This window comes from Populus nigra, chromosome 12 (genome assembly GCF_951802175.1).
Source record: "Populus nigra chromosome 12, ddPopNigr1.1, whole genome shotgun sequence".
In the NCBI taxonomy this organism is placed as follows: domain Eukaryota; kingdom Viridiplantae; phylum Streptophyta; class Magnoliopsida; order Malpighiales; family Salicaceae; genus Populus; species Populus nigra.
In genome coordinates this window covers 6,714,883-6,728,332 of record NC_084863.1, presented here as the reverse complement: position 1 = coordinate 6,728,332, position 13,450 = coordinate 6,714,883, and the positions used below count along the sequence as shown (strand labels likewise).

Genomic DNA, 13,450 nt, shown 5'->3' with positions numbered 1-13,450 from the left:
CTCAGTTGCAATGTGGATTATTACAATAAAGTTGAGTCTGACCCCTCATTTTTTGATCCTTGAACAAATATCCACTTCGATCACAAAACTTCTTTTTTTTTTTAATTTCATCCTTCCACACTATTTTCACTTAATTTTAATAGTTTGCATGTTATGTTGTCAAAAAATATCCTAACATTGAGTTCATACTTGATTTTGCAAGATAAAATTTAATTTTATCAACTAAAAAAATTAAAATAACATGGACCAAATCTAACACGAAAACAAAACACACAACTCTGTTTTCTTTTTCAATGTCTATAGGGCATAAAACTACGATTTGGTCCTAAATTTTTTTACTTTTTCATTATTTATCCCTATTTTTTAGAGTTTTATGTTTTAATCTTAAATTCCATTTGTTTTACATTTTATTCTCTAGAATTTGAGAGGATAGAGAGTAGCCTAAAAAAAAAGTTGTTAGTTAACCACATTTCAACTATTAAAAAAATCGATCTTGGTGTTAGTGAGTTTATCTTGGAGATAGGAGTTCAATGAAGGTGATATTTTTCTTTAAACATGTTGTAAATAATAGATCAGGACCGTTAAGTTTTTTTATTAGGTTGGATTTTGGATTTTAGATTTTAAAGTGATTATATGCTTTTTTTAGGGTTTAAAATAAGTTTATTGAGATTTTTATGATATTTCAAGATACTTTTGAGTAAAACAAGTTGAAAATTATGTATTTTGAATCCTAAATATTAGACCCTAACTTTTCAACTATCAAACATGATTAGATAGTGGCATGTGGTAAGAGTTTAGGACTAAGGGGTTTGCTCCCCCTGTAGTCTTAGGTTCGAGCCATGTGATTGCTAATATGATGGTCACTGGAGGCTTACATGGTCGTTAACTTCAAAGCCCGTGAGATTAGTCGAGGTGCGTGCAAAGTGGCCCGGACATTCACGTTAATAATAATAATAAAAAAAAAGATTAGATAGTTATCTACCTATACCTAACACGCATTGTCAGCTATTTTTTAAAAAATATATTTGATGGAAAGATCGTCTATTAAAAAAAACAAATAAGGCATGTGGGCTTGCTTTCTAGGCCAATAGGTAGGTGTAAGACTCGTTTTTCTAGGGTTAGGCATGTGCGTATTTGGTTGTGGTTACTTTTTAAAGTGTTTTTCACTCAGAAAAGTTTGTCAATAATATATTTTTTATTTTTAAAAAATTATTTTTAAAATCAACACATTAAAATAAATTAAAAACATCAAAAACATATTAATTTTAAGCAAAAAAAAAATTTTAATTTTTTCGAAAGCACTTTTCAAACTCAGTGCCAAACGCCTGTAGGTAAAGCCTAAAAACACTTGTTTTTTTTAGATATTTCTTTATTAAAAAGATAAAAATATCTTTAAACTAAATTATTAAAATAATATTTAAATGATTATGACATTATTTTTTAAAAAGATTAGGATTTTTGTGATGATGTTATCATTAGTTATAAATAATTATGTATTTTTCTAATATGTATAATTTTCTTATTGATATTTAATGAGAATTAAATATTTATTTTTATTTTTTATATAATTTTCTTAATTTTATTGTTCTTAAATATCTTTTATGTAAATGTTGATTCAAAATTTTATAATTTTATAATTTAAGACTTGGTTTCACAATCATAATACATTTCTTACTTTAAAAAATAATATTTCTCACAAAAAAATATTTTTTTTAAATAAAAAAGAAATACATCGATAAAAAAAATAGATTTTTTATTAAACGTATTTTTTTTTCTTTTAGGTCAGACACGTTGCCTTTGGTGATCTGTCTGTTTAAAAGCACTCTTTTCTCTCTTCCTCCCGACAGAACCAGTAAAACATATTCGAAATTCGAAATTTGAAATTTTGAGAGAGATGGCAACAGCATCAAGCAACATGAAGGGTTTCTACAGGCAAAAGAAGAACAAGAATAGTGGTATCACAAAACCAACATCGTCCAAGAAATCATCCCTTCATCACATTGCCTCTCTTGGCTCCGATATTACACAACCAACTGCCCTGGTTTCCCATGGCTCTCCTGATCATAAAGGTTTTCGTTTCATATGTACTCTCTCGAAATTTTATTTTATTTTGTTGTTACATTTAATTTGTTACTTCTTGTTTGATTATTGATGTATTTTTCTTCAATAATAAAGAGAGTGGATTTTTTTTTTTAATTCCAAGAAGATAAATTTCCATTGATGTTTTTAATCACATTTTTTCATATTTATTTTTACTCAAATTGAAAATTCGTATCTGGCTTTCTTCTTCATTGTGATATACTCTTTGTAAAATATCGATCTACATGTAGCTTATTGTGTTTTGTTGATTTTTTTTTTTGTGTTTAATAGATTGTTATGACGAACATGAGGAACTGTTGAGACAATTTGACATGAACATGGCATATGGGCCGTGTCTTGGGATGTCTCGGCTTGCACGTTGGGAGCGTGCTCAACGTTTAGGTCTAAACCCACCGAATGAATTTGAGGGACTGTTGAAGGCTGAAATGGTTCAATCAGAATGCTGGTGGGATGGTCGCGTTTAGAAGTTCTAGTATTATGCTTTGGTGTCACAATGGAAGCTAATGTATGACTGCAAGTTGTGCTTTTAATTTGTAGTGTTCTGTTCAGCCTCTGGCTGTGTGTTAGTGTGAACTAGTGAAATTGCTGATCTTAATCAAATGCTTTTCTTGACGTAAATGTTGTGTGTTGTAAAAATTTGAGCAGTGGCCCTTTGTGTGGATTACGAGATTATGTGCTGTTCCAACTAGGGCTTGTTTGCATCTATGATGTTGAGCTACATGGAGAGTTTTTTAATCATGAATGTGTCTGATTATTCTGTTTTAGCATGTCGTAGACAGCCTTGTGATCAGAATTTAACAAAAAAGTAGATATCGCTCTATATTTTTTGTTTAAATTTTGAATATCATGATTGACTGCTGGAGTTTCTACATAAATGAACTTGTCAGCACGTTCCTAGCTTGTTGGAACAGTACAGGTACGATTTAATGATCAATTTTTTCTTTCGATTGTTCAATGGATTGTCTGCAAGCGATATTCATGAGATATTTCAGCTGTTTGACTGCTCTGGCTATTGGTTCCCATCGTGTGGCAAATATAAAAAATCCATAGGCACAAAGAGAAGATTTTCTTGTGGGGCTAGGGCAGGATATTCAAAGTTATTCGCTCCCTATTCCAGTCTTTTCCCTTTTTTGAGAATGTATTCGATCTGTTAATACCACCAAACGAAGCAACAAGCAATAGGCTTGCAACACAAGGAAACAACATTCGCGCAGTAAAGGATTCTTATCTTCTAGTATTATAATTTTACTCGAGATTTGACAACTTATGAGGGCTCTTCAATCTGCTCCAGGCATCCCCCATTTCGAACAATCTCCAGTTCTACAAGTGATCGAAATGCCTTCCATTTTGTCCTTATTTTGGTTGTTTGGTCATTGAAGAAAACACTGCCAATCTACCAGACATTTGAATGCTCCCACTTCACCTCCCTCTCTATCAGGAGAGAAAAAAGTCCTTTTGTAAACCAAAAGATTGGCTCCGTTAGAAATCTAAGAGGAGAAGAAAGACCAGTATTACACCATTTGATGTGGGATTTCTGCTGTTAGTACGTATGAAAAGAGATCCAACAACACGATGTCGCAATATATAGCATTCAAGATATCACAAAGAAATTCATGTAAGGCTGCAACTACCACTAAGCATACATTTTTCTGGAGAATAAACACCTAGTATACTTGTAATTAGACATAGCAGGAAATGTGGTATAAAAGAATATGCTGTAGAAAATCACCGCAACTATAATCCTACTCCTTTTTCGTGCTGGTTTTTGCCTGCTTATCGTCAGGAATGCAGGATGACCAATAAATTGGCAAGAGTGTGCAGACTGCCTGTATTAGAAGGGCCTGGGGAAATCCTGAAAAATCACTGCCAGTAACTCCAACAAATGATGAAAGTGCAACTCCAAGGTATCCACTCACTATGAATGAAAGGGCATTAGCAGAAGCCACAAGAGCCATCAGGGATCCTTCACATCCTGAAGGGCAGAGCTGTGCTATTAAAATATTGAATGGCAGAATCTTGAAGAAGAATAGAACCTCCAAAAGGCCTGAGAAGACTATAACATACAACGAATCTGGCACGCCCATATTCCGATAAACTCCCTTAACAAATAGCAGATCAGAAAGCATGAATACTGCCATCACTCCCTGAATGGCTGCAATTAACTTCTTTGATGGGACTGACTTTAAATAGCAATTGTAGATGATGCTCCATAGAAGCATTGCTGCCTGGCCAAAAACCTTAGAGATCCCCAACACAGATGAATTGATGTTCAGATACTGTGTTTGGTAAAAGAACATGGTTCCTGTTAGTGCTGGGATTATGGCATTAGATGCTGCCAACCATGCTATTGAGTAAGCAATCTCAGGTTTCTGTAATGCAACTGAAAGCTCTGAAAGCTGTTTTCTAATTCCAACCCCGGATGAACTTTTGGGGAGGTTAAGTGAGCTTTCATGGACAGTGATTGTAACAAACAATTGCAGAGCAACAGTAAGGCTGAAAATGAGGAACATGGCTTGGGCACCGTATCTGTTAATGGCAATGCCACCAAGCAGGTTTCCAAGGACACCACCGGCAGAGGAAGCAATCCACACAAATGATTGCAGCTCACCTGAGGAAGATGACTGAGAAGTTTTAGGAGACATGGTGAGCTGCTTTCCTATCCCAGCAACAATGGCATCATTTGCAACCTCAGCTATTGAAGCACCAAGATTGCTAAGGAGGAGACATAGACTCAAGGTGAAGATTGAGATGCCTGATGGAGAGAGGATTGCTATAGCTAGCCATGAAACTGCTTGCAAGAAAGCTGCAATAACAGATGAGAAAACATGTTATGAAGCGATTTTGAGTTATATCATGAAAGAGATATAACAGAACCATGCATATTTGTGTAGAATCATATCCATCAGTTCTCCATGGTACCAAACTTTTTCCTTGCAGGCAAATTAGTAAAAGATTTTTATGTTGCAATTCATTACTTCTCTATTTCATAGCTATCTTCATCAAATGACATATAAGTTGTTCCATGAGCAAAGGTATAAGGATAAAATTATCGTGAAGGTGGCAGCTGGGGTGATTCAAATAGATAAACATGCGAAGCAGGAATATTACAAGTTAATACAATTTGAAGAAGCGATGAGATAATTCCCCTGAAAGTCGAAAACACATTCAAGCAGTTTTATCCTAAATCACCTGTTAGATAGTATTTAGAACTTAGATAATACCAAAAAAAAGGTTGTTTCTTGAAACTTAAGATGCATCTGTGCTCTGCCTGTCAGCCTTTACCGACAAGAAAAGTAGTTTGATATGGGATCCAACCATCATTTCTCAACATGCAAGCCCTCTTTATCAAGGAATATAGAACTTATCCAATGAGTGAAAGGCATAGGTTAAAATCATCATGAGAGTAGTTTAGCTGCTGCAATGAAAACATCTTGAAGCTGTTAACTATTGAAATCCTCCTCCCTCCCCACCACCGCCACTAAAATGGAAGGAAACAGAACAAAGCATGCTAACTATCGAAACATACAGCCTCAGAAAGAAGCCTCTTCGCTATAACCAGATCGACATTGCAGACTCTTGGAAGCAATGTTCCTATAGAGGTATGACTCTAAGAAGAGAGGGAGAGAGGCTTCAGAGAACAGCAAGAGTCGTGCAGACCATTCAAGCCTGAGTCTCTGATTTTGGTTGCCCATTTAAAAATTAACTACCCACACGCAAACAGTATCTTAAATAAATTGCAAGGACTGAGGAAGCTCTCCAAATAAAAAACATCACCTGGTTCAATTTTCAAACAGGTATATGGTGGCCAGCACATGTTTCAAAAAAATACTAGAAACTTGTCCCTTGAGAATGGCACAAACAAAATTATGCAACTCAAACTAACCACACACTCCGAACTAAACCTTGGAAACATCCTTAATTCTTTTTATACTTCAAATAAAAAAGAAGTAAATTTGCTAACTGAATTCTAAGAGAACAACAACCAGTGGAACTCCTTGTACAAATACAAAAGCACACTCATAAAACAAACAACATTCCATATAAACCCTACATTGAACGTCCAAAAACTTATATTTCCATATAATAATAATAATAATAATAATAATAAACCCTTTATCAAAATACTCAAACTTTAACATATCTTAATCAGATCAAGAAGAAGCTAAATAAATAAATAAAGACACCCCTGCTGCCTTTACTTTGATCCCAGGTAAGGTCTGGAACCAAATAAAATAAAACCAAACAAGTGAAACACAATTCAATCAAACACATCAATGAACAGCAAGAGAAAGAAAAAAGAAAAGAAAAGCTTGAGTGCTTTTTTGTGATTAATTCACTTACCACCGATGGCAATATAAGGAATGCGGTGCTGGCCAAAAATGTAAACAGCATCGGAAACGACACCATAGAGAGGCTTGCCAACCATGGGAAGATTAGCAGAGTTCTGAAGGAGCTGAAGAGTAGAAGGGTCCACATTAAGCCCATCTTTCACGAAAAAGTTTATAGCCATCCATGGTAAACACCTGAACCCTTGTACCCAGAATCCCAAAACCAGTATTCTCCTCATCAAGTTCGAGTCCTTACCACCATCTGGCGAAGGAGAAGGAGAAGATACCATTTTTTTTTTCTTTTTGGGAATTTTAAGTTCAAAAAAGCTGTCGGTTTCGGAGGTTTTTCCCTTCTTTTCTTTTCTTACAGATTTTAGGGGCTGTCTATGAATTTATTATGCACACGAAGAGGTTTTTGGGAATGGACACGTGTGAGGTGTCGGTCTCTTTTTAATATTTTTTTTATTGTCTTAATAATATAATTAAGAACAGAAGTCGAATATATCTACATGCTTTCTAAAATATAAATTATGTAAAGGAAATAAGAGTAAGAGAATTAAAATTTCTTGTCGGCAAATATTAAGTATATCAAGAGTTTAGTTGATAGCATGGTAGTGATTATTTTTTAAAATATTGTTTTATATTTTAAAAATTATTTTGAATATTAGTGCATCAAAATAATTTGAAAAAATCAAAAAAATATTAATTTAAAACAAAGAAACAAATAAAAAAATTTAATTTTTTTTAAAAATATTTTTGAAATACTAAAACAAATGGGGCTTTGAACTAACTAACCACTAATTATATCTACGACAAAAAAGAAGAAAAATAAAAAGAAATTAAATTAAATTTTCTCATAATAATTTTTTCAAATATTTACATAAAAGAAGTGAAGTGAAGTTAATTGATTTTGTTTTTTACTAGTATGTTTTAAATTATAATTTTTCAATTTCCATCATTTTCCTCCTATTCAAGAGGAAATATCTTACTATTTAAAAGGACATTTGAGATTCAACTTCCTTCCATTTCACTTCACTTTCCTTCTTTTCTCTTTTCCATAATTTAAGAACACTACAAACAAGGAAGAAAAAGAAATCAACAGGAATAGTAATGTAAATGTAAGATGATAATTACCAAATAATATCGTACATAAAACAATTGCCATCATGAAACCTGACCCGGATCTTAAACCGGGCCGGGTTAAAAAAAAACAGGAGAAGAAAAAACTTGGTGTGACCTGGTGATTTGGCAAGACTCGTTCAAAAACCTAGTTGTAACTCGTTGATTTTGTTTTACTAAAACGACATCGTTTTGATTTTAAAAAAAATTGATCCAGACCACCTGCTGACCCGGTCAAAACCCAGAACCCAGATCTTAGACCAGGCTGACGACCGGACCTGGTCTAAAAACTATGATTGCAATGCATGCAAATCAAAACATATATCTCTTAATTTTTTTAGTTGAACTATATAACATGTTGACCCGATATCTTTAGTATACTTGTTATGCATGAAACAAGTATATGATAGCATATGATTTAAAAAATAATAGTAAGTATCTCTGAGTAAGAGAATAATATAAAAGAATACTCTGCTCATAAATACTCAAATATTTCTGTTTATGTAAAATAAAAAGTTAGAGAAATCCAAACAAAGAATGCCACGTCAAAGAAAAGGAAGGAATTTAGTAATAATATAATTCTTGAATAACCCATAGAGCTTGGATAAACAAGTAGATAATCTGCATTAAATATTGGATAAACAATTAATATCACTAAAACCTTGGTTCTGCAACTAAATGAATAAACTTAATTTCCCTAAAAAATAAATTGTTAAGCCCTTTGATATGTCTAGAAATAAATAAATTGAATTTAAATAGAAAAATAAATATCCTCCGTGATTTATCAATAAAGAATGGTCTGTACTGAGCATGTTCATTTGGATTAACAGATATCCTTAACGTTTTTCAATCTTCAGTGCAAGTAAATTATTTATTCTTAATTAAAAGCGATGAAAATAATCTAAAATTATTTATATTAAAAATGACTAATTGCTTCTAACAACCCATTGAAATGAAATTACACTGATAAGATTATTTATTCTTAAAAGCAATGAAAATAATCTAAGAATATTTATTTAAAAAATGAATGACTGCTTCTAACATTAACCCTTTGAAATGACACAAATAATGTACATGTGCATTCTCGTTCTCAAAGAAGATGTTCTAGTTTTTTTTAATTATAATTATAATTATAATAATAATTATTATTATTTTATTAACGTAGGTGTCCGGGTCAGTTTGTACGCATCTCAACTAATTCCACGGGTCCTGAAATTAACAACCATGTAAGCCTCCAGTGACCATAAGGTTTGCGGAACTTGAACTGGTGACCTCTAAAGAGTAAACTCAGAACCTGATTAGTTAAGATATATTATTATTATTATTATATTAACGTGGGTGTCCAGGTCAGCTTGCGCACACCTCCACTAATCCTACAAATCCTGAAGTTAACGACCATGTAAGTCTCCAGTGGCCTTGAGGTTTATGAGACTCAAACTGGTGACTTCATGATTTAACCAGTTGAGCTACACCCCTCAGAATTTTTCTTTTATTTTATTATTTTTATTATTAACATGGGTATCCGAGTTAACTTGTGCGCATTTCGATTAATCCCACAGACCCTAAAGTTATCAACTATGTAAGCCTCCAGTAACTCTGAAGTTTGTGGGACTCAAATCGATGATCTCTAGAGAGTAAACCCAGAACCTGACCAGTTAAGTTATATCCCTCAAAATTATAGAAAAGACATTAATAGTAGTGGTGGTAGAATATCCTTGACATTAATAGTAGTAGGATATTAATAATAGTTAACAATCATGTAAGTTTTTAGTGATCCGAGATTTGTTGAACTCAAACTAATGATTTTTAGAAAACTCAAGATTTTATTAATTGAATTATATTTATTATTATTATTATTATTATTATTATTATTATTTAGTTTAACGTGGGTGTCCGGGCCAGCTTGCGCGCACCTCGACTAATCCCACAGACCCTGAAGTTAACGACCATGTAAGTTTTTAGTGGTCATCATATGAGCAACCACAAGGCTCGAACCTGAGACCACAGAGGAAGCAAACTTCTTGGTCCCAATCTCTTACCACTAATCATCATCTAAATGGTTTATTATTATTATTATTATTATTATTATTATTATTTGATTTACGTGAGGTGTCCGGGCCAGCTTGCGCGCACCACGACTATTCCTCACGGTCCACTGGATATCCTGCAAGCCCAGGGGCAGGTTAGGCACCGCGGGGGTGACAGACGTGCACATAGAGGGTTGAACCTGGGACGGGGGCGGAACAAGTCACACGGTTGACCACAGCATCCCACAGGCCCTGAAGTTAACGACCATGTAAGTTTTTAGTGGTCATTATATGAGCAACCACAAGGCTCGAACCTGAGACCATAAAAAAAGCAAACTTTTTGGTCTCAATCTCTTACCACTAATCATCATCTAAATGGTTTATTATTATTATTATTATTATTATATTATTATTATTATTATTGGCGGTGGTGGTTCATGCGGATCTAAATCTGGAACATTCCAGCACTTTATTTTTATTATAAAGAGAGGACTATTGAATATTCGTGTAATTCCGTAGCAAACTTTATAATTTCTTTTCTTTTCTTTTCTTTTCACAAGACAACAGTTAGCACATACAGCAAGGGAAGGATATTCCGTCACAAAATTTATAATTTCTCTCTTGGAAGACAAGTTAGGGATATTAAAGACAGTGACAGCAGCAGCGGTAATTTTTTAAAATATTTTTTTATTTTAAAATATATTAAAATAATATATATTTTTATTTTTTAATATCATCACATCAAAATTATTTAAAAAATTAATTAAAATTATAAAAATTAAAATTTTATCCAACTTTAATTTCACCGTTACCGCTAACCCCATATAAACAGAAAAGCTTAAACGTAAGACAGGTGTTTAATACTTGGAAGTGATGTGGGATAAGTAAGCAGCCACTCACTTGGAATTAGTGATGGGCATAAATGAGCTTATTCGTACTATGATGAGTTGTTTAATTAATCGTTTCTTTATTAATTTAATATTTGATTGAGTCCCTTCGTGCTAATAATAATAATATCAATTTCACATTATGATAATAGTTGTTTTTTAAAGTATTTTTTATGTTAAAATATATCAAAATAATATATTTTTTATTTTTTTAAAATTATTTTTGAGATCAGTACATCAAAACGATCCAAAACACATAAAAAAATTAATTTTTAGCAAAAAAAAAATTAAATTTTTCAGAAACACGGTTTGCACTACGTTCCGTAACACTCTTTAAATGATAACCCTCCCATTTGTCTGATTTTTTCAATTTTGGAAACTGATTTTTCACAAGGCAACAAATAAATTAGGTTTTTTTAAAAAAAAATATAAAGATTTTGGAAATACTTTTGCTTTTTTATATAATTGGAAAATACTCCCTTTTCCTATCTTTAAATACACAAAATAACTAATTAAAAGAGCAATCTCAAGAGATTCATCTAATGGTTAAAGAGGTTTAAATTCTTCTGAAGGCATCATATCTACATTTTTAAGGTTCTTAGGGTTAGAATAAATAAAATAACATAATTACTGAACTAACTAGCAATTAACTTGAAAACCTCACATTTTTTTTTAAAAAATATCACTCTCTATCTCAAACCCAGTCCAATTTGACTTTGTAAACATCCTCTAGCAAATAAATAATATCTGAATATAACATAATTAATTTTATTTTCCATAAAGTATCAAAATAAAAATCTAGATGTAATTATTGTCATTCCTATTGTAATCTTTAAATTTTAAAATTAAACGTGTTTGGAAGTGTAATTATGGTTGTTTTTTAAAATATTTTTTACTCAGAAATATATCAAAATAATATTATTTTATTTTTAAAAAATTATTTTTGACATCAGTAAATCAAAATAATATAAAAATATTAAAAAAATATTAATTTAAAAAAATAAAAATTTAAATTTTTTCAAAAATATTTTTAAAATACAAAAATAAACATGTCCTAGTTCTTAACACCAACACGAGATAAAAATTTATGTGGATATTATATCCATATAAAAAAGTATTATTTAATTAATAGTTGAAAAATACATATGCGCGTGTCATTCTAAAATAATAATCTATTTATTTTGAATGATTTATAAGTTTCTTATATAGTAGTCAAAAGGGTGGAGGCGGAAGGGCAGATCGCAATGAATTTCGATGGACGGAAAAGGAACACTCGTGACGGCGTTGGTTAGGGAGAGCAAGTGGTAGAAAGCTGTTGTCTTTGATTCGGGGAAGGAGCTGTTTATTTTACTATTGACGGTGGATGAGATCAAAATTATCCGATATTTATCCCGGGTTAGATATTTTATTTCTCAACAAAAACACTATTTATACAAGTGTTTTTTAACATATTTTCATAGTTAAATTTAAAAAAAATCAAAAAATTTATATATATATATATATATATATATATGTAATCAAATAAACCAAAAACTATTTGTATTAATAAATTAAAAAAATCAAGAAATAAATTTAAATTATGATATTTAAATGAGATATTTAACTGATTGTGTTTGCTAAACTTGTTTATTAAAATATTTTTTTATTCAATTAAACGATAATGAAATAAACATGCATATTAAATTTATCACATAAAATAAAAGTAAAAATAAATATTATGTAAGGCTGCAAATAAAAAAAATATTATCTGAAAATAATTTATTTTATTTTTTAAAATAAAGCTCTTTCATATAAAAAGATAAAAAAATAATAAATCAAAATAATTTTTTAAAAATTAAATATACACAAACATAAAAAAAAATTAAATAAAAAAATCACTAGAAATATTAATTGAAACATAAATTTTAAAATTATTTTAATATATATATATATATATATATAATATATATATATATAAAACAATTAGTGAAACGGGTTCCTTTGTACCAGAGGGAGGATTCTTCCTTCATCTTTACCCAGAGTTTTAACAAATTTTTAATTTATTTTTTAAAATAATTGCATTTTTATTCGACTCTAATCAAAATCTAAAATAAAATTATACAGAAAATAACATAAAAAATAATTAATATCTTGAAAATAATAGGCTTAAACCAAGAAAATAGTACATCTGATAAAACTAAAAAAATACAATCTACAAGGATCCTTAAAATTAAAATAAAATGCATCATTTGTGTCTCTCCTAACACTGAAATGTAGAACTATAGATTGATTTGAAAACTATTTATGGTATTGGTTTTTTTATTTTTATTTGAACCGGTTCGATTTAGTTTATTTGATTTCAATCTTTTAACCACAACCAAATCGAATTTTAAAAAAAATTTTCTAATTGATTTATTTAGTTTTTTTTATAATTCAGTTTTTTTAATTATTAATTTTTTTAATTATCTCAATTTAATCAGTTTTTTAATTTTTTTTCTCACTCAGTCCCCCTCTGTCCATGATCAGATAATTTCTTTGCTTTTCACGAGTAATATAGGACACATGCCGATATTTTTATTGATTCCATTTTCAACCATAAAAAAAATAAATGAAAAAAATAAATTTTATATATAAAGAAATAACTTTTTTTTATTTACACTAGAAACAAAATTTCACTTTATTTTAAAAGGTCAAGAAATTAAATAATTTTTTTGGTGAAATTATTATTTATTTATGCAAGTTATTTTTTTATCTTATAAAGTAAAAGAACAAATAAAAAATTAATCAAATTCCTCTATTTTTTTAAAACTTATTTTCGCTATTAGCAACTAGTTAAGCTAATATTGTAGTGATCATGTAGATCATATAAATAAAAGATGGTCTAATAATTAAAATGATAAAGCAATGAATTAATTGATGAAACACTTTTGATGACTTCAAGACGCTTTTTTTTTCTTTTTTAGAGACATGATTTTTCATTTTAATTTTCATTTTTTCATGTTGGGGTTAT

At 30.5% G+C, this 13,450-nt stretch overlaps 2 protein-coding genes across 2 annotated transcripts; one reads left to right on the top strand and one right to left on the bottom strand.

The window, feature by feature from the left end:
* The first annotated feature begins 1,795 nt into the window (after window positions 1-1,795).
* LOC133669058 (DNA polymerase delta subunit 4-like) lies at window positions 1,796-2,864 on the top strand. Its single transcript, XM_062089068.1, has 2 exons — window positions 1,796-2,069; window positions 2,371-2,864. The coding sequence occupies exons 1-2, from the start codon at window positions 1,895-1,897 to the stop codon at window positions 2,562-2,564; spliced, it is 369 nt and encodes a 122-aa protein (XP_061945052.1). The 5' UTR covers window positions 1,796-1,894; the 3' UTR covers window positions 2,565-2,864.
* A 796-nt stretch (window positions 2,865-3,660) lies between these two features.
* Window positions 3,661-6,811, bottom strand: LOC133669057 (probable folate-biopterin transporter 7). Its single transcript, XM_062089066.1, has 2 exons — window positions 6,442-6,811; window positions 3,661-4,903 (listed from the first exon to the last, which is right to left on the bottom strand). The coding sequence occupies exons 1-2, from the start codon at window positions 6,716-6,718 to the stop codon at window positions 3,843-3,845; spliced, it is 1,338 nt and encodes a 445-aa protein (XP_061945050.1). The 5' UTR covers window positions 6,719-6,811; the 3' UTR covers window positions 3,661-3,842.
* Between the last annotated feature and the right edge of the window lie 6,639 nt (window positions 6,812-13,450).